The 24,325-nt window shown below is 47.1% G+C and overlaps 1 protein-coding gene and 1 long non-coding RNA gene across 4 annotated transcripts in view; one reads left to right on the top strand and one right to left on the bottom strand.

Annotated features, from left to right (window-relative positions):
* Nucleotides 1-22,898, bottom strand: part of LOC101903951 (uncharacterized) — a 101,925-nt gene extending 79,027 nt beyond the window's left edge. For both annotated transcript variants that reach the window (XR_001495611.3, XR_009493836.1), the window contains exon 1: nt 21,178-22,898. This is a non-coding gene — a long non-coding RNA (uncharacterized lncRNA). The remainder of the gene's footprint in view (nt 1-21,177) is intronic.
* The window catches only part of CADM3 (cell adhesion molecule 3), a 36,012-nt gene continuing 15,621 nt past the window's right edge, over nt 3,935-24,325 (top strand). Inside the window, exons 1-2 of one of the 2 annotated variants that reach the window (XM_005203516.5) lie at nt 3,935-4,179; nt 22,867-22,968. In XM_005203516.5, the coding sequence (XP_005203573.1) occupies nt 4,098-4,179; nt 22,867-22,968 (184 nt within the window). In that variant the 5' untranslated portion in view covers nt 3,935-4,097. 2 annotated transcript variants of the gene reach the window in all.

Below are 24,325 nucleotides of genomic sequence, written 5' to 3'. Positions count from 1 at the left end.
GAGTGGACAAGGGCACCCAGGAGCCAGCACTTGCCTTCTCTCCACTCCCCTTCTCTGCTCCCCCCAGTTCTCACTGTGCTGACCAGTTCTTGAATCTCATAGACAACCCACTCCAGACTCTGTGCAAGTCTCTGGGAAACACTGATTGTATATCATAGCATTTTACAGGGAAAAGTAACCATAGAGATCACAATCCAACATGGATACTTTTATTTTACCTGTTTTCGGGCTGAGGATAATCCTTGTAGTTCAGGCTTTCTTTGTAAAACTCTATTCCTAGTGAATGGGCTGCCTGTAAGAGGCTGGGTGCCCAGGGACAAAGAGCATTAGAGTGGTTAGAGGTAAGGAGCTATTCCAAATGGATCCATCTGCCTCTGCAGGAGACATGACCCTTTCACTCTGAGACAGCCAGGAGTGAGAATTCCTCAAAGTGGACACTCCCAGAGAAAAACGATTCTCCTTATCCCTCCTGCTCCCATGGGTATATCTGCCTTATTTATCCAATACTGTAACCCCTCTACTCCACAGCTGTGTGAACACAGAAGTCACCTAAGTCCTCTGTGTTTCGTTTTCTTTATCTGTTCAACAAGGGGTATTCATTAGGTAATCTTGAAGGTCCCTTACAAATTCTAATACTCTTTTATCCTGTATTTCTAAAAGCCAATGACTGCTTCCTATTCCCAGACCCTAAAGTGCTGCCAAGATGATGCTGATGATGCAGAAAAGAGAGAAGGAACTAGTAGGAAAAGAGCATTCCAGAGTCTCATTTGCTCATGCTTAATACTCTCCACAAAAGCTCTCCCCCTCTCCTCCCACCCTTGGTTCTCTTCCCTTGCAGTTACAGTAGAGGGTGGGGCCAGACCAGCAGAGTCATTAGAGAATTAAAGGACAGGCAGAAGCGGATCAGCAGAGCAGCAGATGGAAAAGGTGATTAGTTACAGAAGCTTGGGACCTAATCCTACCTCCTAGCGTCCCAATCCCACCCATCCCCACTCTCATTCCCCTCAACGCTAACCTGTCCTCTCTTAATCCCACTTAGATGATCTTTAAAACTTCTAGCTCCAAAGATAACACTCTTTATCCATCAAGACTCTTTAACTAGGATAGCATGATTCTTCTCTGAAGCTTCATTCTCCCTTTGAAAACACACCCACTCATTCCTTTTTGCTGCATGACTAAGTTCACGCCAACCTAATCCCACCTTAGTCAGAAGGTCCATTTTCCCCTGTATCTTCCCTCCTGCCTATCCCATAGCACAGCCTCTCCTCTTTCTTATACCAGGTGTCCTTATTGTATCTTTCAAGCACACTTCTCCTTCCATCTCTGACTCAGAGATTTCAAGGCATCAGAGAACCCCCAGGGAGACAGAGAACCCCAATGCAGCAGGACAGTTTGGAGTCACTGAGATGAGTCAAGGTAGGCAAGTCAGACAACCCAAGGTGGTCAAAAACTGTCTTATAAATAATTTTTAATAACCACCCAGACACTCAAGAAATGTTCAAGAGGTAGGCAGAGCTCTTCTCCCAGAAACCATGGGTAAACTCCACAAACAGAAGAAAAACAGAGGGGCAGCTTTCTGGCTATCCTTAAGGGTCTTCCTGGAGAATATTCTCTCTTGTCCTCTCCACCAGTGACTAACATATATATCGAGCTTTACTGATTACTGGAGAAGGCAATGGCACCCCACTCCAGTACTCTTGCCTGGAAAATCCCATGGACGGAGGAGCCTGATAGGCTGCAGTCTATGGGGTCTTGAAGAGTCAGACATGACTGAGCAACTTCACTTTCACTTTATTGATTACAGGGTACCTTCCACATCCTTGTTCCCTGGTGGCTCAGAGGTTAAAGCTTCTACCTGCAATGCGGGAGACCCAGGTTCGATCACTGGCTCGGGAAGATTCCCTAGAGAAAGAAATGGCAACCCACTCCAGTATTCTTGGCTGGAGAATCCCATGGACGGAGCAGCCTGGTGGGCTACAGTCCATGGGGTCCCAAAGAGTCGGACACGACTGAGCGACTTCACTTTCTTTCCACATCCTTGTCCTTGAGTTACTAGGGGACAGAGACATTAAGTCCATCACAGACAGCTGCAAAAGCTGTCTGAGAGGGGGAAAGATTACTCAAACACTGAAGATTAGTATGGTGATGCATAGTCAGTGCAGAGAGGGGATGGACCCAGAAGTTAGAAGACAGGCACCCAAATCTCTGATCTAGGGACAAAACTGGCCTTCCAGGATTGGCTGTTGTTTTGTTGCTAGGTTGTGTCCAACTCTTTGTGACCCCATGAGCTGCCCTGTCCTTCACCGTCTCCCAGAGTTTGCTCAAACTCACGTCCATTGAGTCAGTGATGCCATCCAACCATCTCATCCTCAGTCATCCCCTTCTCCTCTTGCCCTCAATTATTCCCAGCATCAGGGTCTTTCCCAGCAAGTCAGCTCTTCAAATCAGGTGGCCAAAGTATTGGCACTTCAGTGCCAATATCCAATGAATATTCAGGGTTGATTTCCTTTAGGATTGACTGGTTTGATCTTGTAGTCCAAGGGACTCTCAAGAGTCTTCTCCAAGACTACAATTCAAAAGCATCAATTCTTTGGTGTTCAGCCGTTTTTATAGTCCAACTTTCACATCTGTACATACTACCCAAGACTAGAGGGCATTTCAAAAATTATATTATTCCATGTCCTGGCCAACACTTGTGTTTTCTACTATTGTCAGTCTAATCTTGGATAGATCAGTTCATACCCTTTGAATCTCACTTGCACCTGTGTAATAAGGATTGTATCAAATATTTTCTAAAAAATACTCATATACATAAAATTCTTTGATTCAGAGATTCTAAAATTTAGGAGTGTATACCTAAGAGGTAAGTTGGAGCAAAACTGACTCAGGAGGATCTCTTTCTGAGATCTACTAAGACTCTTCCAGAGATCTTCAATCACAATTTTTAAAAAAAAAAGCAAGCCCCAGGGGCTTGGAATTCTTGAGCCAAGAGCAAGTACAGACACCCTACTGCTCTCATTCATCTAGCATCTGGCCTCAGGGGCAAGAAGCCACATAAGGTCCTTAAGAGAGTAGCTTCCTGAGAATCTGTAGATCACACCATTCACCTAGAATCTTACTCACTAAAACTTGAAAAAGGAAGGACAAGATCCTCTGAAATATAAAGAAGAAACATACTGGGAAAGGTTGGGAGTAAAGTCGGGGAATAGAAAGGATTAAGGGGGAAAACCACTGAGACGCGTTGTAGGCTGCTCAGTTCGGCAGAATCTGAAGGGAAACCGCTGATGTTAGACTGGGAGTAATTTCTTTGAGGGATTGAGGGAAGTGTTGATTCCCATGGCCTGGGGGCTTGCTGGAAGATGCCTTTCAAAGGAAATTGCCTGGGGCCACAAATTGTTGCTGGACGTCTAAGTAGGGGCTCTTTCGTCAGAGGAACTAGGGATGTTAGTGCTTTGGAAAAAGACCAGGGTAACCGGTTACCCATTGCAGAGATGTCCCTGGGCACACTGTTGATAGGGGCACCCTAGGGGCATCCCACTCCTGGGGATCCCCAGTTGCCAAAGGAAAGAGGGCGGGGCCGAGAAGCTCTCGGGCTAGTGGGCACGCCCTAGCCCAGGCCTGCAGTGGCAGCTCCCGCCAGCTGGCCCCAGGCCCTGCCCGACTCCCCTCCCTCCACCTCAAGTCTAGGAGGGGTGGGCGCCGGGTCCCACTGCTGAGCCAGCTCGCTCCCTCTGCTCCACGCCCGAGCCGGGCTGGTGGAGCTCCCGGGGGAGAAGGTGGAAGGCACCACGACGGCGCGGAGGGGGTGCGGCAGGCGGGGGGAGTGGGGAATGCGGCAGCCGGTCCCCCCCGCGACCAGCCCAGCCCCCCGTCACCCCCCCTCCACCTCCAACCGAATGGTTTGCTCCGAGCGCCCTATTTAATCCCCGCGACTGCAGCAGCGCCGGCTCCCTCCCGGTCCCCGCCTCGGCCCCGGGCTCCGAAGCGGCTCGGGGGCGCCCTTTCGGTCAGTGGCGTCGTCTACCCCCCTCCCCAGCTCCAGCCCCTAGGGACCCAGGCTCGCCAGCGCCCTGCCAGGGAGCCGGCCGGGAAGCGCGATGGGGGCCCCTTCCGCCCTGCCCCTGCTCCTGCTTTTCGCCTGCTGCTGGGCGCCCGGCGGGGCCAACCTCTCCCAGGACGGTGAGTGAGGGAGGGGGCGGCGCCAGGGGAGGTGGGGAGGGGCCGGGGCGGGGGCTCCGACCGGCGGAGGGGGCGGAGGGAGCCCGTTGGCTTTGTTTGGAAGCGGGGGTTCGAGTCGCCAGCCGCTCCTGATACCCTGTGTCTGTCTCCGAGCATCCGTGTCTCTGTGGATCGTGGGGTGTGCCGCGTATGCCCCCTCCTTGTACACCGTCGAGTGTGTCTGCGTGTGAAGTCGCAGATTTGGGTCTGTTACAAGCCGCCCGGGGTCTGGTTGTGTTGCTGTCCGTGTGCGTCTGGGTGTGCGCGTCTGTGTTGGTGTCTGGCTGCGTTTCTGTGTCAGTATCTGTGTGTATGTCTGTGTCAGTGTGTGTTGGGGGCGGAGTGAGATTTGTCGCTGTTTCAGTCAGGGCGTGTGTCGGCTGTTTGTGTATGTATGTCTGGAGGGGTTGGGTAGCCAGTGCGGTCCCCTGAACTGCTGTATGCAAACATTCCTGCTCCCCCGACCGTCCCCCCACCCGCGGCGGAGCTCCGAGTGGGCAGGGAAGGGGGCCTGGGTGAGGCTGTGGAGGGGGGCGTGGGCAAAGAAGTGGGGGGCTTCTCTCCGGAGCAAAACAACAACACTGGGCGGAGAGGGCCCCCGGATGGCAGTGTCCCTAACGGTGGCAGAAGCTGGGAAAAGAAACCCAGACGGGAGCGGAGGAGGGGGAGTAGCGGGAGGGAGATTGGGCAAAAGGAAGACTGAAGATATTTGGGGAGGAGGATGCATAGAAAACCCAAAGCTTTCCTGGGCTGAGAATTGATTTTCCAAATTTGAGGTAAGGTGTCTCGCCTAGCCCCCTCTGCTTCAGTCAGGAACTCAAACCTTCTTGGGTTAGTCATGGTAGAGAGCTGAAGGAAGAGAGTGGGGGGAGAACGGAGGCGGGGCCAGGGGTGAGGGGGCTAGGGACCCCCCTCCCGCCCTGGACCGGGCTATGTAGGTCAGCGCTGTGGGGGCACCTCAGCTTTCTTAAAGGTTGCTGACGCTTAATGGGATGGCAGGGGACAGTTTGTAGGGAGACCGGGAAGAGAGGCACAGCTCAGAGCCTCAGGTCCTTGGAGGAGGGAGGGCAGGCGGTGAAGGGACTAAAGGAATGCATCCTCCAGTCTCCGCCGCCCCTGGCAGAGGCGGACTGGGCTGGGGGAGGGGAAGGGGGACCGGGACCTCTGCGGAGCCAAGGGATGTGGGGAGAGTGAGGGGGAGGGTGGTGGCCTATGCCCGGCCAGATGCCAACGAAAAACAGAAAGAACCGCAGGGGAGGAGAAAGGGGAGGCGGCTCCTGGGCGATGGACCCAGTGGCCAGCAGGGATGGGCACAGGGCGGGGCGGGGGTGGAGAAGGGAGGGGTTGAAACTGGGGAGGATGATGTAGAGAATTTCATCTGAAGGAAACAGGCGAAGAGCCAGGGTGCTGGAGGAATACTTGCTCCATCTCGCCTGACCTGCTCCCCAAGTCCTATCTCCATCATGAAGAAGGAGCTTCTGGTGTTATGGGGACACTGGGCAGCTTGCGAGCTGGCTCCTTCTACTCTGTATCCATTCACACTCCCCAAGGGAGTTGCTACCCAAGTCACCACAGGGCAGAGGCCCCATCTCTCCCCTATGTGGAACCCCCCTTCCCCTGGACAGCTGTACTGATGACCCTACTCACTGAGGAGGTGAAGAGAGTCCTGCGGGAGGGCAGGCTAAGTGCAAGGCAAAGGAGAGGTTGCTGGGTGCGGTGCACATACCCAAATAAGGACTCTCTACTAGGCCTTGACTTTCACCTGAAGCCCCTGGCCTTCCCATTCTGCTAGCTGTGTTTAAGAGAGACAAGCGTGACCCAAACTACCTCTGTTTGGCAATGGGAACTGATGGGGCAGGCTGGAACCTCAACAGAACAAAGTCATCCCAGAAAGCTGTGAGCTCTTCAACTCTAGGATATAAACAAACACTGGAGAAGAGAGTAATCTGTGTACTAGCCAGGTCTTTCTTCACCAACTGGACTCTTCTTTCTTAGTCCTGAATTTGGGGGCTCAGCCCCTACTCAGGCTTAAGATTTAGAGGAAAAGAAATGCTTTATCCTTCTAAATATGTATATACCTCTATAGCAGTGGCTTGACGGAAGAGTGGAAGCCAATAAATTTTGAATGGAGAAAGAATGTCTGGAGGAGGGATTGAGAATTTAGAGATGGGTTAGAAGATCTGTTCCCAAAAAAAGAGTCAAATCAAGCATCATTGTCGTTCTAGAGCATCGTCTGTCCTGACAGTGGACATATGTCTGGTTGTAATGTCTCAGGATGCACTGATGCAGAAGAGACATGACCATGTACCATCTTCTATCTAATTCTACTTCCTAGCTTCGGGATCAGAACAGCCCCACTCTGATGTGGGAGGCAGGTCTACAGATTTAATACTCAAGGGTGGCGGTCCTGATGACCATTCTGCCCAGGCTCACACAGAAGGTGTGTCTAGGACCCCTGACTTGGGGTTCCTGAGGGCCCTGGGCAGGGAGCTCAGTGGCAGCACACACAGCTCCCTGGAGTACAGCATACACTTTTTAAGATTTCATCAGACTGAACAGGGATTGAGGCTGGAGAAGGGCAAACAATAGTTATCTGAACCTGACGATTAGTGCTGTGGTTCGAAACTCAGGAATGGTTTAGACATTCTGAGTGAGCCACCTGCCCCTTCCTTCTCACATTTTTTCACTAGTGTTGGCAGAAGTTGGGAGTTCCAGGTTTGGGGGATTACAAGGCCCGTGAACTTAATGTATCCTGTGGTTGTCTCTGGTGAGCTGTTCGACATTCAACACTGTGACCAACGTCCCTTGGTTCTCCTTTTTCAAATTTTTTCCAGCACTCTGTGAGTTGATCTGGTACAGAAACTGACAGGTGGGCAGCTTCCCTTTCCTTCAGATCAAGATACAGCAGTTTAACCTTGGAGTGTACTGCCTCACACATGAACATCTTTCCCTTCCCAATGACCTTCTGTCCACTGCCGTCCATTCTGCAGCCCCCTGGCCAGCTGCCCAGTGTAGAGATCATGCCCAATGTGCCGGAGAAGTCCAGCAGGCATTTGCTCTAGAGCTGCCCACGGATCTGCTTGGCAGACCTACTGCACCCAGTTTCTTTTCCTGGTTGCAGCTGTAGCTGTTCTCGTTCTGTTCTCTTCCCAGTTGCAGCTGGGAATCCTTGGGAAGGAGATGCTCTCCCTTCAGATGTGGCATTTTCTGGCACAGAGAAGCTGGAAGCATCAGAGAGACGCTGGTAGCGTAGAGTTTAGTTAATTCCATACAGAACCAGTCTGTCTGATGTGGAACCCAAGCTGTACATATCAACTGCCTATTCCGGCAGTTACACCAAAGACTCTGTCCTGAGCTCTCCCTGGGGCTCGGCGGCACTGCTGGGCTCAGTAGTTTCTTCTGGCACAGTGGTTTTCTCACTTTTATCTTTAAACATGTGAAGGTTCTTTACCAAATAAATAAAACAGATCAAAGGAAAATTACTCTTTTTGAAACAGAGAAGTAAGACCTGAAACCCTCTCGCCCTTCTTCTTGACTTCCCTATACTTCCCCTAATCCTTAAGGCACAGAGGTTCTGCTACATACAGTTTGAAATCCTCTACCCTAGACTGACAATAAATGAGACAGTTCACTATCCTTAGGTTCTTGTTCTCTCTCTTCCTCTCTCTCCTCTTCCAACTGAGCAAGAAAGGAGGTCCAAATCTAATTTCAACAGTGCCTTGTTGGAGACAGTCACTATTTACTTGAAGAATGACTCATAGTTCTGCAGCCATAAAATTCCACAGATGGCATCTTTTTGGTGTTCTGGTCACTCTGAAACAGCAGACCAGGTCGTTGTACCATTGCTCTGAAAATTCTTACAAGTGATTTTGGTACCCCTTGCCATCGCTGCTTTCTTGGAGTCCAAATAATATATACTGGAATCAAAAGCTTCTTGTCCTTAGGTCACAAAAAATAACCTAAGGAAAAAACCCTCACAGTTATCATCAGAGAAATTATACCCCGGGGGATGAAGCTAGTCACATTCTTTGTTGTTTCCTACTCCAACAGAACCAACTCAACAATCCCTTTTTTGTCATCTATTTCTCAGTAATGGAATTTTACTGAAGAATGGTAATCTAGGCTCCAGGTTTTCCATGAATGCAAGCTGTAGAATGCACCAGTTCCTAACTGACTACTGAATGAAAAAGCCAGGGTATTTGAAAGTTTTGGTAATTATATCTCTCCTTTCATCTTTTATGCTACAAGTTAACACTTCCTGTTTCATCACTGGCTATAGGTCTTTGCACTGGAACATTTTGTTTCCTGGATGAGGTCATGTCCTAGAGACCCATCCATAAACTCTGAGAATAGCAATCCTCATGAGAATGCTTATAAGAGATAAGAGAGAAACAAACCACTAGGAAAAAAAAAAGCCTGGAAAAGCAAGCCATCAGAAAAAGATTCAGGTCCCTAATAACTCAGTCAAATTAAGAGCAAATACTCCATCTAACTGAAAAATAGGGAAGAACCAGTCTGGAGTCAAAGACCTGCCTCTTCCTCTAGAAGCAGCAGTAGAGATGATTTTTTATCAGCTCAGAACCAGCTGATGCTCAGGGATTTTACAACCCAAGTAGAAACCCAATCCAACCCTGTTACAACAAGGAGATCCATCCATTCTAGCACCGAGATAAGAGTCTTGAACACATGAAACGGCTGAGTTTTGTTTTGTTTTGTTTTGTTTTTTACAAAATATAAGCTCATTAAAGCTATATATTCTTCACTGAAGCAATAAGCACTGAAAGAGAGCTATCTGTCCCTTTACCAAAATTTCCCTAAGTCTAAAGAGAGTGGCCAAATTTCCCAACTAACACAAAGACCTCTCAGTCCTGAGGACAATACCCTTTTTACAAGGCATAATCCATTATGCTTTTCCATGTATGATCAGGATTGGACTGGTCACATCAATTTGGGGTGCCTTAGAGCGTTTGACTGATACATGCCATGCCCTTTGTTTGTTGTTTAGTCTGTAAGTCCTGTCCCACTCTTCTGCGACCCCATGGACTGCAGCCCACCAGGCTCCTCTGTCCATGGGATTTTCCAGGCAAGAATACTGGAGTGGGTTGCCATTTCCTTCTCCGGGTCCCATACCATACCTAACGATAATACACATTTTGGCTTCCTTATGTCTAGTGTCTCTGAGGAGACACAGGCTTTGTGGCACTGTTTCCCACATTTAAAGATACTCTAAATGTCGTTCATAATTGGTTGCAGCAAATCAAAACTCTCTCCACTACCACTGATTCTTATGTAATTTCTATAATTACTGAGGCTTATGTTGACAAACTCAGTCCAGTGGCGGTCCTCACTTTTTTAGCACCATCTCTGGGTTGCATGTGTGGTAGGTTCAAACAAAGTACTTGAAAAGGCCTTTGAGAGCAAATGATGGGTGTGGCGTGATCCTAGCAGAAACCCTGATGTCTGCTCTTTCTCGTTTGATTGTTTGCGAGCTGGCTGCCTTAACCCATGAGGCGGGTTTTACTGTTCTTTGTGGAACAAACTACAGGTGCTTTGAGCTCTCCATGGTGCTAGCCCCTGACGGGGACACTCCAGGCTCTTCTTGCTGCTCTCCGTGGTCCTGCTCCCCATCCAAATTCCTAATCTCTTTATTTTCCACAGTGCAGCCCTCAAAACGGGGATGGGATTTCCCTCCTCCTACCACAAACACACACATGATCTTGGCTATGATTCCTGACTGGCTCTACCAGCAAGAGGGGAACCAGACCAGATCTGGAGAGTCTCCATAACCGCCTAATCACCTGTAGGAAGGGGACAGAAAAAACAAATAATTCTGAGGCGGAAAAGTGTTATTTGCAATGTTCAGGAGATGAGGGCCTACAGTCACCTCAAATGTCCTCAAAAGAACCAGATGTTTTGCCATACATGGACTCATAGATTTAAAACAGAACTACAAACAGTCATGGCTTAGATTAGACAGCATTGCTCATGTACAGTTACCCCATATACACCATACATGTAGAATGCGAAATGCATCCTACTCAGTTTATGAGCACACACCTCTTAACACCACTCTGAGCCTGACAACCAACCCAAACTGTCCTGTCATGATACTCATTGTCCCTTTCCCCTTGGCCTTAGCAGTAAACACAAAGACAATATCTAGGTTGGCTCCTCAGAATAGATAATAGAAGAATGCAATATGGGAGAGGCATAGAAAATAAATACCAAATCCATGACTCATGTTCCTCATCATTATAACCATCTCGGATAGACTAAATGGCCTTAATGTAACCATCTTATCCCAGAGTCCAAGTCCTTGGCCATATCTCAGAAGATGCATCTTTAAACTGGACTCTGCTACTCTTTTGGGTGATCTGCCAATAAGCTGATGACGTCAAGTGCAGCAAGGAGCCAAGAATGCTCAGCCCCTGCCAGTCTGAGACTAGACAGCCTGTTCCTCCCATCACATCAGAGCTGTACAAGCTTCTCTTCCCCTCAATGATGGTTTCCCCCATCAGTTTTGCATAATAGTTCATATAATAGTTAACACTTATGAATGACCTATACAGAGTGAAGCTGGAGAGACAGGTTTCCAGAATTAATTTCCAGTACCCCCCTTCCATTTCCTTATTTGAAACAAGGAGAAATTTCATTCCTCAAGGACAGGTAATGGAAGTGATTTATCTCCATGAGTGAGCTTTCAAGAAGACAGAATTAGGGTTATGGTAACAGCTGGAGTATCTCGCATCTACTCATCTCCCTGAGCCCCCTGTTCTCATAAAGAGCAGACATGTTTCTGAAAGGATTCTGATGCAGAGATTCCAGCTTTTTTTCAATATGTGTATCATTCTGTGTGAGCGCTTACCTCTGGGGTTCTTTAACCCTCTCATCTCTCTCCATCTTTCGCCCAGAGGTCTCCAGGAGAATGGTAAGAAAGCTAAATAACATAAAGAACTAAAATGTTATTTTCTCTCAGGACTCATTTTTCCTTACCCCAGCTAGACCTACACTAATTGTGTATTGATTGCTAATTATAAGCACCTTTGGCTCATTTACTTCCAGTTCAGGGTCAAGAAAGGTCAGATGTATCACCTCGCCCTAGGGGGAAAAAAAAAAGAAATGAAGGCTGGTATCTCAGCCATTCATCTCTAATTTAACCACTACTTAGCCCTCTACTTCCTTCACACAGCTACAGATATCAGCAAGGTAGAATGGAAAACTAGTCCTTCCAACACCAGGTTTTACTGGGAATATGCAGATCCTTGCTTCTTGCCTTCATTTGTTCTTCTGGGATCTAGCTCTTTACTTCCAATTTGGATTCTAGAATTCCAGCCAAAGCCTCAGAGTGAAAAAGCTTCAGAAGGTGAACTGGTTTATTGAGTTTCTAACTTAAATACCCAACCCTCCTTGGAAACCCAGCAAGAGTCTAACAAATACCTAGATGACAAGTTACTTGAGACTTAGCCTAGCCTGGGTCAGTCTTTGAAGAGCAAAGTTTTTTCATTATCATAAGATGAGAGGACTGTTTTACCATCTGCTCCTAATCATTTGTCCCTCAGCAAATGTAAACAAACCAGTGAGACAACTGGACTCACTTGTTCTTACTAGTTCTTATTCTAGTTCTTAAGGATGAGATCTTTCCAAACACATATATTTCCTCCACTCATCTCATCCTATAATCTCAAACAAATATAAAAACCACCATCACTAGCCCATGGGCCTCACACATTCTCATTTATCCTCAATTGCTGCTTCATGCCAGCTCTCTTCTGGTTTCCAAGCCCTGGAGTCCAGTGTCAGTGACAGATGGACTAAGCTCAGCCCTGGGGAGAAGAGGATTCTGGCCCTCTCCTGGGGAGTCTGAGCAGGATTCTGAATTCTGCTTTGAGGAGAATCTCTGAGTTTAAACCATATGGTTTGCTGGATGGACGTAAGGGGTTCTGATTAATAATGGGCTTGTGAAAAGGGCTCTGTATCTGGGTCATAAGAAAAGCTGTGTTTATGACAGAAAAAAAGGAAAACAGAGATACAAAGAGTGAAAACTAGTCATCGTGTGTGTGTTGAGGGACACATGCTGAAGGGGAAAGAGAGTAACCAGGTTGAAATATATATGCATCGGAATATACATGCATCTTGGGGAACAGAATCGAATGTACATCCACATTAAAGATGAGACACTCAATGATAGTTTAAGGAAAGGAGGAGAACTTTGGGATGGCAGAATTAATGGCCATTTCAGGGACTGTGATGTCTGTGGGCTTGGAGGAATGTATCTGTCTCACAAAAGAGCTAAATTCCCAGGAAGGCACAAAATAAGGCTAATTGAATAATGTGCCACTTGCTGCAAAATACATTTTTAGGTGAGATAAGTGAAGGGAAGAGACTAAATCTCAGCTGGGATTGGCGGAAGAGGGGGACCCAGAGCAGTGTGGGTGTGCAGAGCAGAGCAGTTTTCTCTCCATGTGATGCTCCTAATCACTGCCCTGAACCTGTCATCCACACCCTGACTCTGATCACCCAGTGAAGGGAAACAGTAAAAACAAGTCAGTAAAATGAGAGCCGGCAGAGAGCCAGAATGCTCTTTTGCCTGACTTCTAACAAATTAAAACTTTTTCACAGCATTGTTATCCCACCACACCAAGCCATCAGCCTAAACTATCTACAGTGCGACATTAACAACAAAGGAGAATAAGATACAGCCTGTTGAGAAGGGAACTCATTCATCTGTTCAAACAGGTTTTGTGGCTCTGGACAATTAGGAGCCAGGCTTTGGCACCTGGATGAATATTCCTTAGGGAATCTATTCTTTACTTCTCCCCAATGTTCCTGGGCTTTTCTGCCCATTCCCAGTTCCTATTTTCTCATGGCTAAACATATTTTCCCAGAGAAGGCAATGGCACCCCACTCCAGTACTCTTGCCTGGAAAATCCCATGGATGGAGGAGCCTGGTAGGCTGCAGTCCATGGGGTCGCTAAGAGTCGGACACGACTGAGCGACTTCACTTTCACTTTTCACTTTCATGCATTGGAGAAGGAAATGGCAACCCACTCCAGTGTTCTTGCCTGGAGAATCCCAGGGACGGGGGAGCCTGGTGAGCTGCCGTCTATGGGGTTACACAGAGTCGGGCACGACTGAAGCAACTTAGCAGCAGCAGCAGCAAACATATTTTCCAACAAGTTAAACTTAATTATGCTTTCATTTACTCCACACTGACTCTGTTATGTTTCCTTTCCTAAGTACTTTCCTAAGATGGGGCGATTTTTCCCCAATTCTATTACAGATGTGTGAGAGCAATTACATACACTTAGAGAAAGGGTATAAAGTGCCTGCACTTGGCTCAAGGGACATCTAAGAGTTCAAAATCTGGCCTCCTGACTCTCTGTTGCGTTAGAACACAGACCCAGGTCATATCTGTCCTGCTTTCTGAGGATGTGAACATGGTGAGAAGGGAATGAGGAGATGGGGGTGAAAGGATGCTTCTAAAATGGTTCAAGGCTGTCAGCAACTGGAGTGATTGCATGCCCGACCTTAGGGGCTTGCTTGAGAAATAAATGGTGAGAGTCAACCCCCTGCACAGAACCTGTGCTCCCAGCAGCTCTTACAAAGCCATCCGCTCTGCTGTGTCTCATCAACCCTACCCAGCCTCTTAGTACAGAACTAGATGCTTGTCTGGAACACACAGCCCAGTCCTGGAAGGCAGGAGCTAAGGCAAAGGAGGGGCTCTTTTGGGATTAGATCCCCTTCCTTTTTTGTCTCCCAACTGCAGTTCTTGCTACAACACCGTGTTGGCTCCAGAGGGGCTTGTTTGTGTTGGGGGCCAGCCCGGGGCTCCCTCCCAGTGCTAATGCACTGAGAACACTGACTCAATAGCAAATCAAAGCAACAGCTGTCCCCACCTCCTTCTCTGCCACCCACTTCCCAGTCTCTGCTCCTCAGAATCTTAACTAAGTCTCTGAGGGCCCCCCCTCAGCCTACTGCAAGCCCACTTCTGCCTCCAGATTTTTTCTGTCACTAGCTCAAGAATAGGATAAGCTCCTCTGCGGCTTTCTCCCTTCTAGTCTCTGTCTCCCACATCACAATCAGGTTAGCATCCACCAGCTCTCCACACAGATGCTAACACTCACACAGCCCACCCTCCTCATCACCCTTTTAATTCCTAAGGGCACGGAAGCGGCTTCAGCCCCATAGCCTCCTCTAAGAATCGGAATCTGCCAGGAAGATGGTGACATTTGTAGGGGGACATTATCCGCACCTTCTGCTTCCTCATTTCACCCCAACTTCTCTAACCTGCCCAGCATTTAGCAGACTGACTTCCCTGGAGGTCCAGAGTCCTAGGGTTCCTCACAGCAATGCAGAGGGAGATGGGAAGCAGGAAGAGTGGATGTCACTGGAAGTAAAGTCACACTAAATGGTAACTTCCAAATTAGCTAGTGCACAGGACTGACAATGAGAACAGAAGACTGGGGTTATAAACCCAGCTACCACTAACTGTCTGTGTGACCACACTTAGAAGTTTCTAAGCCTCTGTGAACCTTGGTTTTTCGTCTTTAAAACAGAAAGTGTGCACTAGACACTACTTGGGATTTTTATCAGCTCTAAAAGAACCAGTACTTTGGCCACCTCATGCAAAGAGTTGACTCATTGGAAAAGACTCTGATGCTGGGAGGGATTGGGGTCAGGAGGAGAAGGGGACGACAGAGGATGAGATGGCTGGATGGCATCACCGACTCAATGGACATGAGTTTGAGTGAACTCTGGGAGTTGGTGATGGACAGGGAGGCCTGGCGTGCTGCAATTCATGGGGTCGCAAAGAGTCGGACACGACTGAGCTACTGAACTGAACTGAACTGAACTGAAAAGAACCATAGTGAAAGTGAAAGTCACGAAGAATCATAGTGAAAGTGAAAGTCACTCAGTTGTGTCTGACTCTTTGCATCTCCATGGACTGTAAGCTGCCAGGCTCCTCTGTCCGTGGAATTTTCCAGGCAAGAATACTGGAGTGGGTAGCCATTCTCTTCTCTAGGAGGTCTTCCCAACCCAGACATTGAATCTAGGTCCCCCACATTGCAGGTGGATTCTTTACCATCTAAGCCACTAGGGAAACCTAAGAATCATAGACGGGAAAATATTTTGGGAAGAATGAGATGCAAGAAAAGAAGGTGAGGAATTACTGAACTTTGGTAGTGGAGTCAGAAAAGACATCAGTTACATTCTCCTCTGGAAGACTCAAAACTATCTTGGGAATAACCACTTCTGGCCAGTAGGGGTCAGTAGAAAATGACCAGAACATGCAAATTGATTGCAGGGCTTTAGCGAACAGACATAGATACTCATGGCATCTTAAAACGTGGGGTTTTTAAAAAAAAAAAAAAAAAAAAAACACTTGGATACGGGAAAACATTTGGGATAACTGTTTTTTGTTTGTTTGTTTTTTAGTGAAAAGAGGGTTAACAACACAATATGCTTTTTGTTTTAACCTCAACCTCACGCCCTCTGCAGGCAAGCTAGTCAACTAGCCAACTACCCTAAAGATCCCCTCCTCCTCATTCAGCCTGGAAAAGCTAAGTGCCACACCATTTCAACACCAGGAAACAAAAGCCTTTCATTTCTAATAACTGCTTAGGATGCAGCCAAAAGGTGTCTGCCAGCCTACAATAATAAGCCTGTTTGAGCCCAGAGTCGTCCCTTCCAAAGCTAAGTCTCTTGGATCACCTAACAGAATAAGACCCCTCGTTCTGTAAAGATCCCTTGTTCTCTTGGCTACACTTTACCAAGCTATGGTGGCTAATCAGCATGTTAGAGACTCCTTACAGCGAAGGTGCTCTTCCCCATCCTGTTCACCATCCAGTTTGACTTATATCCTGTACGCCCCCTGCCCCAGGGAGAGTAAAGCCACTCCCAAAGAGTAGTGACTTCTTTGGGCCAAGAGGCTGTTGGGAGCCAGAGAGAAAGTAGATAAACAAGACTCCAGGAGGGAAAGCCAGACAACAATAGAAATAATGGAGGGAGGGAGGGAACACTGAGAAGCTAAGGTCTCAGCAGCCCAGCCAGAGAGAGGGTGGCGGGGGCAGTGAGCCGGAGAGGAGGCCGATCAGGAGGCAGGCAGCTGAAGCGTGACTGAGCTCTGAGGCTCTGAAGTGGATGTGAGCTGGAGCATACCTGAGCTGAGTGAGGAGATCCATTAGGGGATCATGTTGCCTGTGAGGGGACAGGAGCCTGCCCTGAGGAGCCACAGGAAGGGAAGGAAGTACACTTGAAAAAACATACAAGCCATGATGACAAAATAACTCTTACCTCTATGGCCCCAGCTTTCTTTCATCTGACTGCTCTGTAATATTGGGAATAGAAGCGAACTGGGGACTTGGGGAAGACAAAGTTAAAAAGGAATGTAGAGCAGGAAGTGAGAGAGAACATTTTGACACTCATGCCCTCAAAGTCTTCGACTAGAAAATTACACAGTGACTTCTGCAGAAGTAACAGAATTCCTGGCAACCCAAGAGCAAGCATGAGAAATGAAGTTTAGAGTTCTTTGTGATCAGGATGTTATGCTCTAAAGCTACGCAGGTCAAAGTAACTCCCTTCCCAAATCTTGGAGTTATGGATTAAATCGGGCCTCAGATGAGATTGGTCCACTTTCTTCCAAATGCAGAAGCAGACATTCACTATTAAAGAAAAATATGGCTCTGGGCATAAGGAAAGGATGCAGGCACTGAGTTCTAGTTCTGACCTTGTCATGGCCACTCCTTTCAGTGTGACAGAAATACATGTAAGAATCCACTACATAGCTAGGGTCAGGGAAGAATCAAGAGTGAGATCACCTGGCCGGGGAGCCCAGCAATGGGGGTGGGGAAATCCTAAAAGTGGGTCCCTTCAGCATTCTGGGCCACAGCCCCCAGGGTGTTTTTCCCTTGGAGATAACACTCCTCCACCCACCTGCCACGGTAGTCGTGAGGAATAACAAGTAGGCTGGGATGAAGAATATTTTTAACTCTGGAGTTAGAGAAATGCTGAATCATCACCATTACCATCACCATCACCATTAACTCCTACTCAAGGAGCTGGCGTTCTCTATAATCTGGGAAGTGGAGCTCTGGACCCAAGCACTGCAAGGCCAGCACCTGGTTATGCAGGGGAGCTCTGTTCCCTTGTCCCACTGTCCCAAATGTGCACCTGTGACTTTATATATGGCCCTAAGGCCCATGCAGTGTGGATTCCCAAAACAGACAGGGCAGGGAAAATACATCAACCAAGCAATAAACTTTAAGCACATAAACTTCCCTACTATCATCACTTAAATTGGAAACATAATACATTTTTATTCATTTCAGTTACTCATGTATTTATTCAATAAATATTTATTGAGTACTTAACTATGTGTAAGGCCCTGTACTATGGGTGAAAGACAAAATCACAGGTGTCAATGTATGCTTTAAAAGGCACATTAGTAAGTCTCCAGTTCCCACCTCTGCTCCTCTTAATATGAACAGTCATTCAGAAGGAATCAGAGTGAAAGGGCTACTTTGTCCTTTAAAATGCTGGGAGTCCTGAAGATACTGGATCTCATGGGTAAATAGGCCAAGCATTAGGAACAGCCCCAGACAACTGAGAGCAAACCAGAAGGCAATCTTAGTTCATAGCCTAGAGCCAGAGTGCTACGAAAATGTGAAGGGATTCTATTTTAACCAGACACATCTATTGCTTGCTTAACTAAAGAATCATCCCAGCTCCTTGAGGCGAGCCCCCAAAGGTATGGATGAAGATGCACTAAGGAATCCAATTGAAAATATAACTCAGTCAGTATAAATCATACCAACACCACAAGCTCCCACTTCCAACTTGCCACACTGTTAATTTTTATCGTATTGCAGGTGACTGTTGTGAATATTGTTTAGGTGAACAAACCTTGGCTAGCAATGCAGGAAGGAATATTTCCAACTATACCTTCTGCTCCCCACCACACACACAAAGCACATGCTTCTACAATGGGAGGCAGTGTAGTGAAGATGTGCAAAAAAATGTCTGGGCTTTGTGGTCAGAGATATCTAAGTTTAAAGGCTGCCCTATCTCAGTACTTATTGGATCTATCATATGGAAAAGTTACTTAAATTTTCTGAGTCTTAGTTAACTCATCCTTAACATAATGCATACTGCTGCTGCTGCTAAGTCGCTTCAGTCGTGTCCAACTCTGTGCGACCCCATAGATGGCAGCCCACCAGGCTCCCCCATCCCTGGGATTCTCCAGGCAAGAACACTGGAGTGGGTTACCAGTTCCTTCTCCAATTCAGGAAAGTGAAAAGTGAAAGTGAAGTCGCTGAGTCTTGTCCGACTCTTAGCGACCCCATGGACTGTGGCCCACCAGACTCCTCGTCTATGGGAGTTTTCCAGGCAAGAGTGCTGGAGTGGGGTGCCATTGCCTTCTCCAATAATGCATACTAATGTCTATTAAAGGGTTATTCAGGCTTCTCTGGTGGCTCAGGCAGTAAAGAATCTGCCTGCAAAGTGGGAGACCTGGGTTCGATCCCTGGGTCAGGAAGATCCCCTAGAGGAGGAAATGGCAACCCACTCCAGTATTCTTGCCTGGAAAATACCATGGACAGAGGAGCCTGGCAGGCTACAATCCATGGGGTCCCAAAGAGTTGGGCACGACTGAGTGACTAACACATACACACAGGTTATTTTGGAATCATGAAAACAGAGCACTTGGCTTGGATCATGACACATAGAAGGTAATCAATAAATAGAGATCCACCCCCTCTCCCCCATCTTGTAACCTTCTAGAGCTTCAGCCTCTGCAATATCGACCATCTTCCTTGGTTCATTTCTTCCTAGCCTGTTTGATTTGCTCTTTCCTCTTCACAGGCATATGTTGAACTTAGTTACCCCAACTGAAGATGTTCAACATCTTTGATTCATTTATTAAGGAAATATTTATTAAGCACCTTCTAAGTGCAATATGCTGTAATAGGGCTGGTACCAAATATAGAGATGAATCAGGTATCAACACTACCTGCAGAATTATTATAATTTAGAAGGGAAGCCAAACTTTTAGCTCAAAGTAAAGATTGATGCGTAATTTAAGAAAAGCAGATAAAATGTAACAACAACAACAACAAAATCAGAAATGATTTCCACCTGAGGCAATCAGGGAAACCTTCTTGAAGGAAGTGCCACAAACAAATAGGCTTCTAAGGATGGTTAGAGCTTAGATGTGTGCAGATGGGTGAAGGGCATTATCAACAGAGTGACTGTGGGAAAGTGAACTTTGCTGTAAAGCAAAGGGTTTACAGAAAGAATTCCAAATAGCATCATATGTCTGGGATATGGGCTGAGTGAAGTAAAGAAAAGACAAAGCTGAAAGGCATATTGGCATCAAACCGCAGGATCTTGTAAGCTAGGCTAACAAATCTGGATGTTATGTGCAGACGATGGGAAGTCAGCGAAGGTTTCTAAGCAGGGAAACAACATGACCTATATGACTGGAGCTCTCTCTATCAGTTTTTCTACGTGAGTAACCTGGGCCTCCCCTTTCTAATGGGCTTATGGTCTCAAAGTCTACATTTCCTTCCAGTGACCCTGCCTGAAGAGAACTGTCACTATTTCCACTTCAAAGTGCATGCCACCTTTTCAGAGCACTCTCTTAAGTTCTTTCCAGACTGAACCCATTGAGGGAATTTATGCTGATGTCATAAACGATTGGCAAGATCTAAATCCAAAGAACAAGGCTTTCACAATCCAGGTTATAATTTCTGCCACTTATCCATGTTTCTATGAATAACATTATATAATCACTCATCTGCTCCCAGGAGAGTGGCTATTCAGAATTTATCATTACAGGTGTACAGTTTTATAAAAACAGCAAGAAAACTTTCAGGCATATTAACAGACAATTCTCAAGAGGAGACAGGGGATCATAAGTACTTTGGAGAATTAAAGGGGAAAATATCACCCCTCGCAGGAAAAAAAAAAAGAGCTATTTCTTAATCAGTTTCTTAAAACATAGCAAACCAGACTGAGTTCCTTATAAACCTACAGAGACAATATATCAAGCATATCCCCAACATACCATTTATTAGAGATTATTTGTTTAGTTATCAGACCCCTCAACTAAACAATTCAGTCTGGTTTGAATGACCAACATCATCGTTTCACTTATTCATCCTATGCAGGAAAAAAAAAAAAAAAAATGCCAGCAAAATGCAGGAAGAGGAAAGGGATGAATGTAATGTAAGCAAGGAAAAAAGCAACGGAGGAGAAGGCCGAAAACAGCACAAATGAAATAAGGAGCAATAGAATGAAGACTAAATCCATGCTGTTTGGACAGAAGACATGCTCTGCCTGAGTGAGAATGGACATAGCAGAGTGCCAATTGTGACTGAATGAATTACTAGAGGCAATTAAATGTACTGAGGGCCCATGATAGGCTAAGTACTGAAGACACAAAGATGAAAAAGGGAAGGCTCTTGCCCTCTTTACCAACTCAAAGTTTAGATAAGGAGGCTGATAACTAAAGAAAATTGCAATACAGTGGGCTGAAACGTTGTAAGAAAGAGAAGCTGCTGAAAAAGCTTTAAGAGCACCAACCAGCAGGAGACAGAGGACCCTTGAAAGGGGCCCTATTTGTGTGCCTGTAGGTGGGTCACTGAGCCTCTTCAGACCTCTAGAAAGAGACCCTATCTGGCGGCCTCTCTCTCAAGGTTGTTTTGACATGAATTCATGGTTGGAAGTCCACTCTGAAAACTCAAAGTCTTTATGCCAAAGTAAGAGAAGGCTATTTTCTCCATTGCAAAGGTCTGTTTAGTGCTTACTTTGTATACTGGGTACCAATACTGTGGGGTTGAGCACTGACCCCTCTCTGGCTTTCCTTGTCCCTGCACCATGCCAAGCTTTAGCACAACCAATCTGGGTTCCCACTGAAGGACCCACAAACAGACTACTTGGAAAATACCATGAAACACTCACCAACTTCCAGTTGCCTCCATGCTTGAGGTCCACAGAAGACAGCAGGGTGAGAGCCTGGACCCCAGGGTGAGGCTCTGAGCACCCTCGGCGACCTCATCCTGGCCGCCTTTCTCCCATCCTCATCTTTTCTGCCTCTCCTCGTCAGCACTTTCCTTGTCCCCTCTCCTGTCGACTTCTACCTGCTACAGATACTTTTTTCTCTGTTGTACCCCTCTCCCCATTTGGGCATCAGTGCTTCTCCTTTTCCGGAGTAGAGTCAAGTCTCCAAACTCCTGCAGGATGTCTGAGAAAGACTGAAGAGCAACGGCGTCTCCGAAGCTGTCTTTAGAGCCCTCTCCGGAGGCTAGGACGCCTTCTAACACCCTCTCCCTTCCCCCATCTGTCTCCCTTCTCCCCTCCCCCACGCCCTCCGGGCCCTCACCCTCCTTTCCCTTTGATTCGGCAGATCTCTCCCTCGTTCCCTTTCTTCTCGTGGACCCTAAGCCCATTTCCCACTTCTCTTTTTGGCCTGCCACCCATGCCACCCCGTACCCTCCCCACCCCACCCCCACCCATCTTCCTTGGTCCCACCACCCTCTTCTCGTCCTTTCCTCTCCCAACCCCCACCTCCGCTGGCTCCGGAGCCGGCGCGAGGAGGTGACGATTGGCGAAGTTCTGCCGGGACTCCGGCCCCGGGACAAGGAGCAGCTCCGCACTCTGCTCAGCAGCCGATGACGTCACGGAGTTTTGCGTACGTGATTGGCTACTTCCGACGGGCGATCCTGGAAAGATTCTGCGACTTGATTTCTTTGTCCCTCTGCCTCTCAGGTTGAGTTGGGGGAATAGGCCACGGACACTGTACACTACTTCACAAAAGGGTTTAGGAAGAGAGCCGTGACTCAGGCCTTGGGCGTGTGTTGTGCCAGATGAGGGAGCAGAGTCAGTGATATAAAGTGGTGGGTGGGACTGAGGGCGGAGGAGAACTTGAGAATCTAAACTCTGGATAGAAGGTAACAATCTGGGAAGGCGTGGGGCAACTTGCAGCGCCAACTGTGGTCTCTTGTCTTCAGTGCTGAGGGTTTTACCTTGAAACAGAGCTTGGGCTTTGGAAGCAGGCATTTAATTTCTAGTCTTGGTTCTTCTGTTTGTAGGACCTTGGGCAAGTCACGTCATTCTGTCTCCTCTCTGTGAGGTAGAAATGATAATACCAATATGCTTATTTAAGTCGTTTATTTAAAGGATTAAATGGAATTTTCTAATTATTAAACCTGCCATTGTTTTAGTAGAGAATATGGTGTAGCAGAAAGAATCCTAGATCAGAAATGAAGGGTCTTTGTTATCTTCCATGTTTCTGTATGACCTTCACCAACTCACTTCTAACCCTTGTGGGCCTCATTGTCTTCTTCTGTGAACTGGAAGAACTGGACCCGACGATCTCTAAGCTCACTGTTGGTTCTAACCTTATATGATTGACTGCTAAAGCTTAGCATCCTCCTTAATTCACCCTTTCAAACAAGGACTTCACTTCCTTTCTCAAGACTCTAGTTAATTTCTCCCCTTTGTGAGAAGACCACCTTCTCTTAGGTACCCTGGTGAACGTGCTTTTCATAGGGGCCAGTCCTCTCCCCCATCCCCAGCGACGAAAGTACAGATCTCAAACTATAGCAGCTTACATGTAGGGCTCATCCTTGATGGAGACTCTCTCCCCAGGCTACTGGCAAGAGCAGAATTTGGAGCTGGGAGCTCTGGCTCCACTCGACGAGGCCATCAGCTCCACAGTCTGGAGCAGCCCTGACATGCTGGCCAGTCAAGGTGAGAATCCAGGCCCCCTCATCTCAATGTCCCTCAGTTCCCTCAGCCATTATCATCTCTCACTCATGTTGCTTCCACCCCGTGTGCTCACTCCCCTCATTACCACACAACTCTTCCTCCTCTCCATCTGACATTTTAGTACTTAGTTCTACACCACCAACTTCTCTGGCACCTACTCTTCCTTCCCTCACTCCAGTACAGAGACCTCTGTTTCCCCTACACCTTTTTCCAAAAATCAAATGATTCTGGGAGGAGTGTATTATGCAGAATAAAGAGGTTCTGGAAGGACACGATTGAGGTAGAACTCTTCAAAAGGAAAGGGACAATGGGATTACTAGTCAAAAATCACTATATGGTGAGCAGTAAATGAAAGACTTTCCAACCCTTCCGTTGAAATATTTAAGGAATATGTCACTTCCACATTTATTCAGCCCACTCAGTCTCTGGCTCGCTAATATCAGAGTTGTAGTTTTAGTTCTCAAGTTAGGCGATTACCTGAGGAGCATTCCAGAGAAAAGAGCACTGCCTTGCGAGTCAGGAGGATTCTAGTCCTAACTGGAACCATCGATCAGCGGCATGATCTGAAGCAATCACTTCACCTACATTGCCTCATTGTCTCCATCTGTAAAATGAGGGGATTGGATACCATAAGATCCCTGTCCGTCCTAATTTTTATGATTCTAAATGCTAAAACTGCCAGCCAGGCTTTGGGCTCCCTTCTGGAGACAGCCACCCAGAGCTGTTGGTGCTTGGTGTCAACGCTGGCAGGTGCCACTTCACTCCTCAGGGCCCCCTCTGTGCCAGGAGTGCTCATTGAATATTCCTTGAAAATGCAACTCTGGGGACCAAGAAAGATAGGAGAAAGCAGATAAAGTAGGGATAAGGTTGGTGCCATAGGGAGTGTGGGGATTTTTTTTAATTGCTCAATTAGGGAGTGTAGGAAGTATGTTTCTTTGTTTCTGAATCAGAGATGACATTGCTAGTTAAATAACTTAGCAGGATAGAAGAAATTGTGTGGATGTTTCAGAAATCAGAGCTGGAAGGTCAGAGCTATTGGGTCCTAGGAAGTCATTCCTGAAGATGAGGGAATCAATATTGGGAATCAGTCCATGCTGGGGAGCACATGGGACAATATTGGGTGAAGGAAGGAAGTGTCACACAGGCTGAGGGGCTCATAGCTCGAACTGATTGGAAGGTATATTTGGATTCAAAGGCCTCATCCGTATATTATCTTATTATCTTCTTTTGTTTAACTTGACTAAGGAGAGAGGGATTAGAAACCATGTCCCTCCATCATTAAAGGGAAAGCTTTAATCCATTCTTTAAAATAACATCAGGATGGTGAGTTGGGTTTGTA

This window comes from Bos taurus, chromosome 3, assembly GCF_002263795.3.
Source record: "Bos taurus isolate L1 Dominette 01449 registration number 42190680 breed Hereford chromosome 3, ARS-UCD2.0, whole genome shotgun sequence".
Classification (NCBI taxonomy): Eukaryota; Metazoa; Chordata; class Mammalia; order Artiodactyla; family Bovidae; genus Bos; species Bos taurus.
The sequence above is the reverse complement of the archived record's forward strand: the minus strand, read 5'-3'. Positions and strand labels throughout refer to the sequence as shown.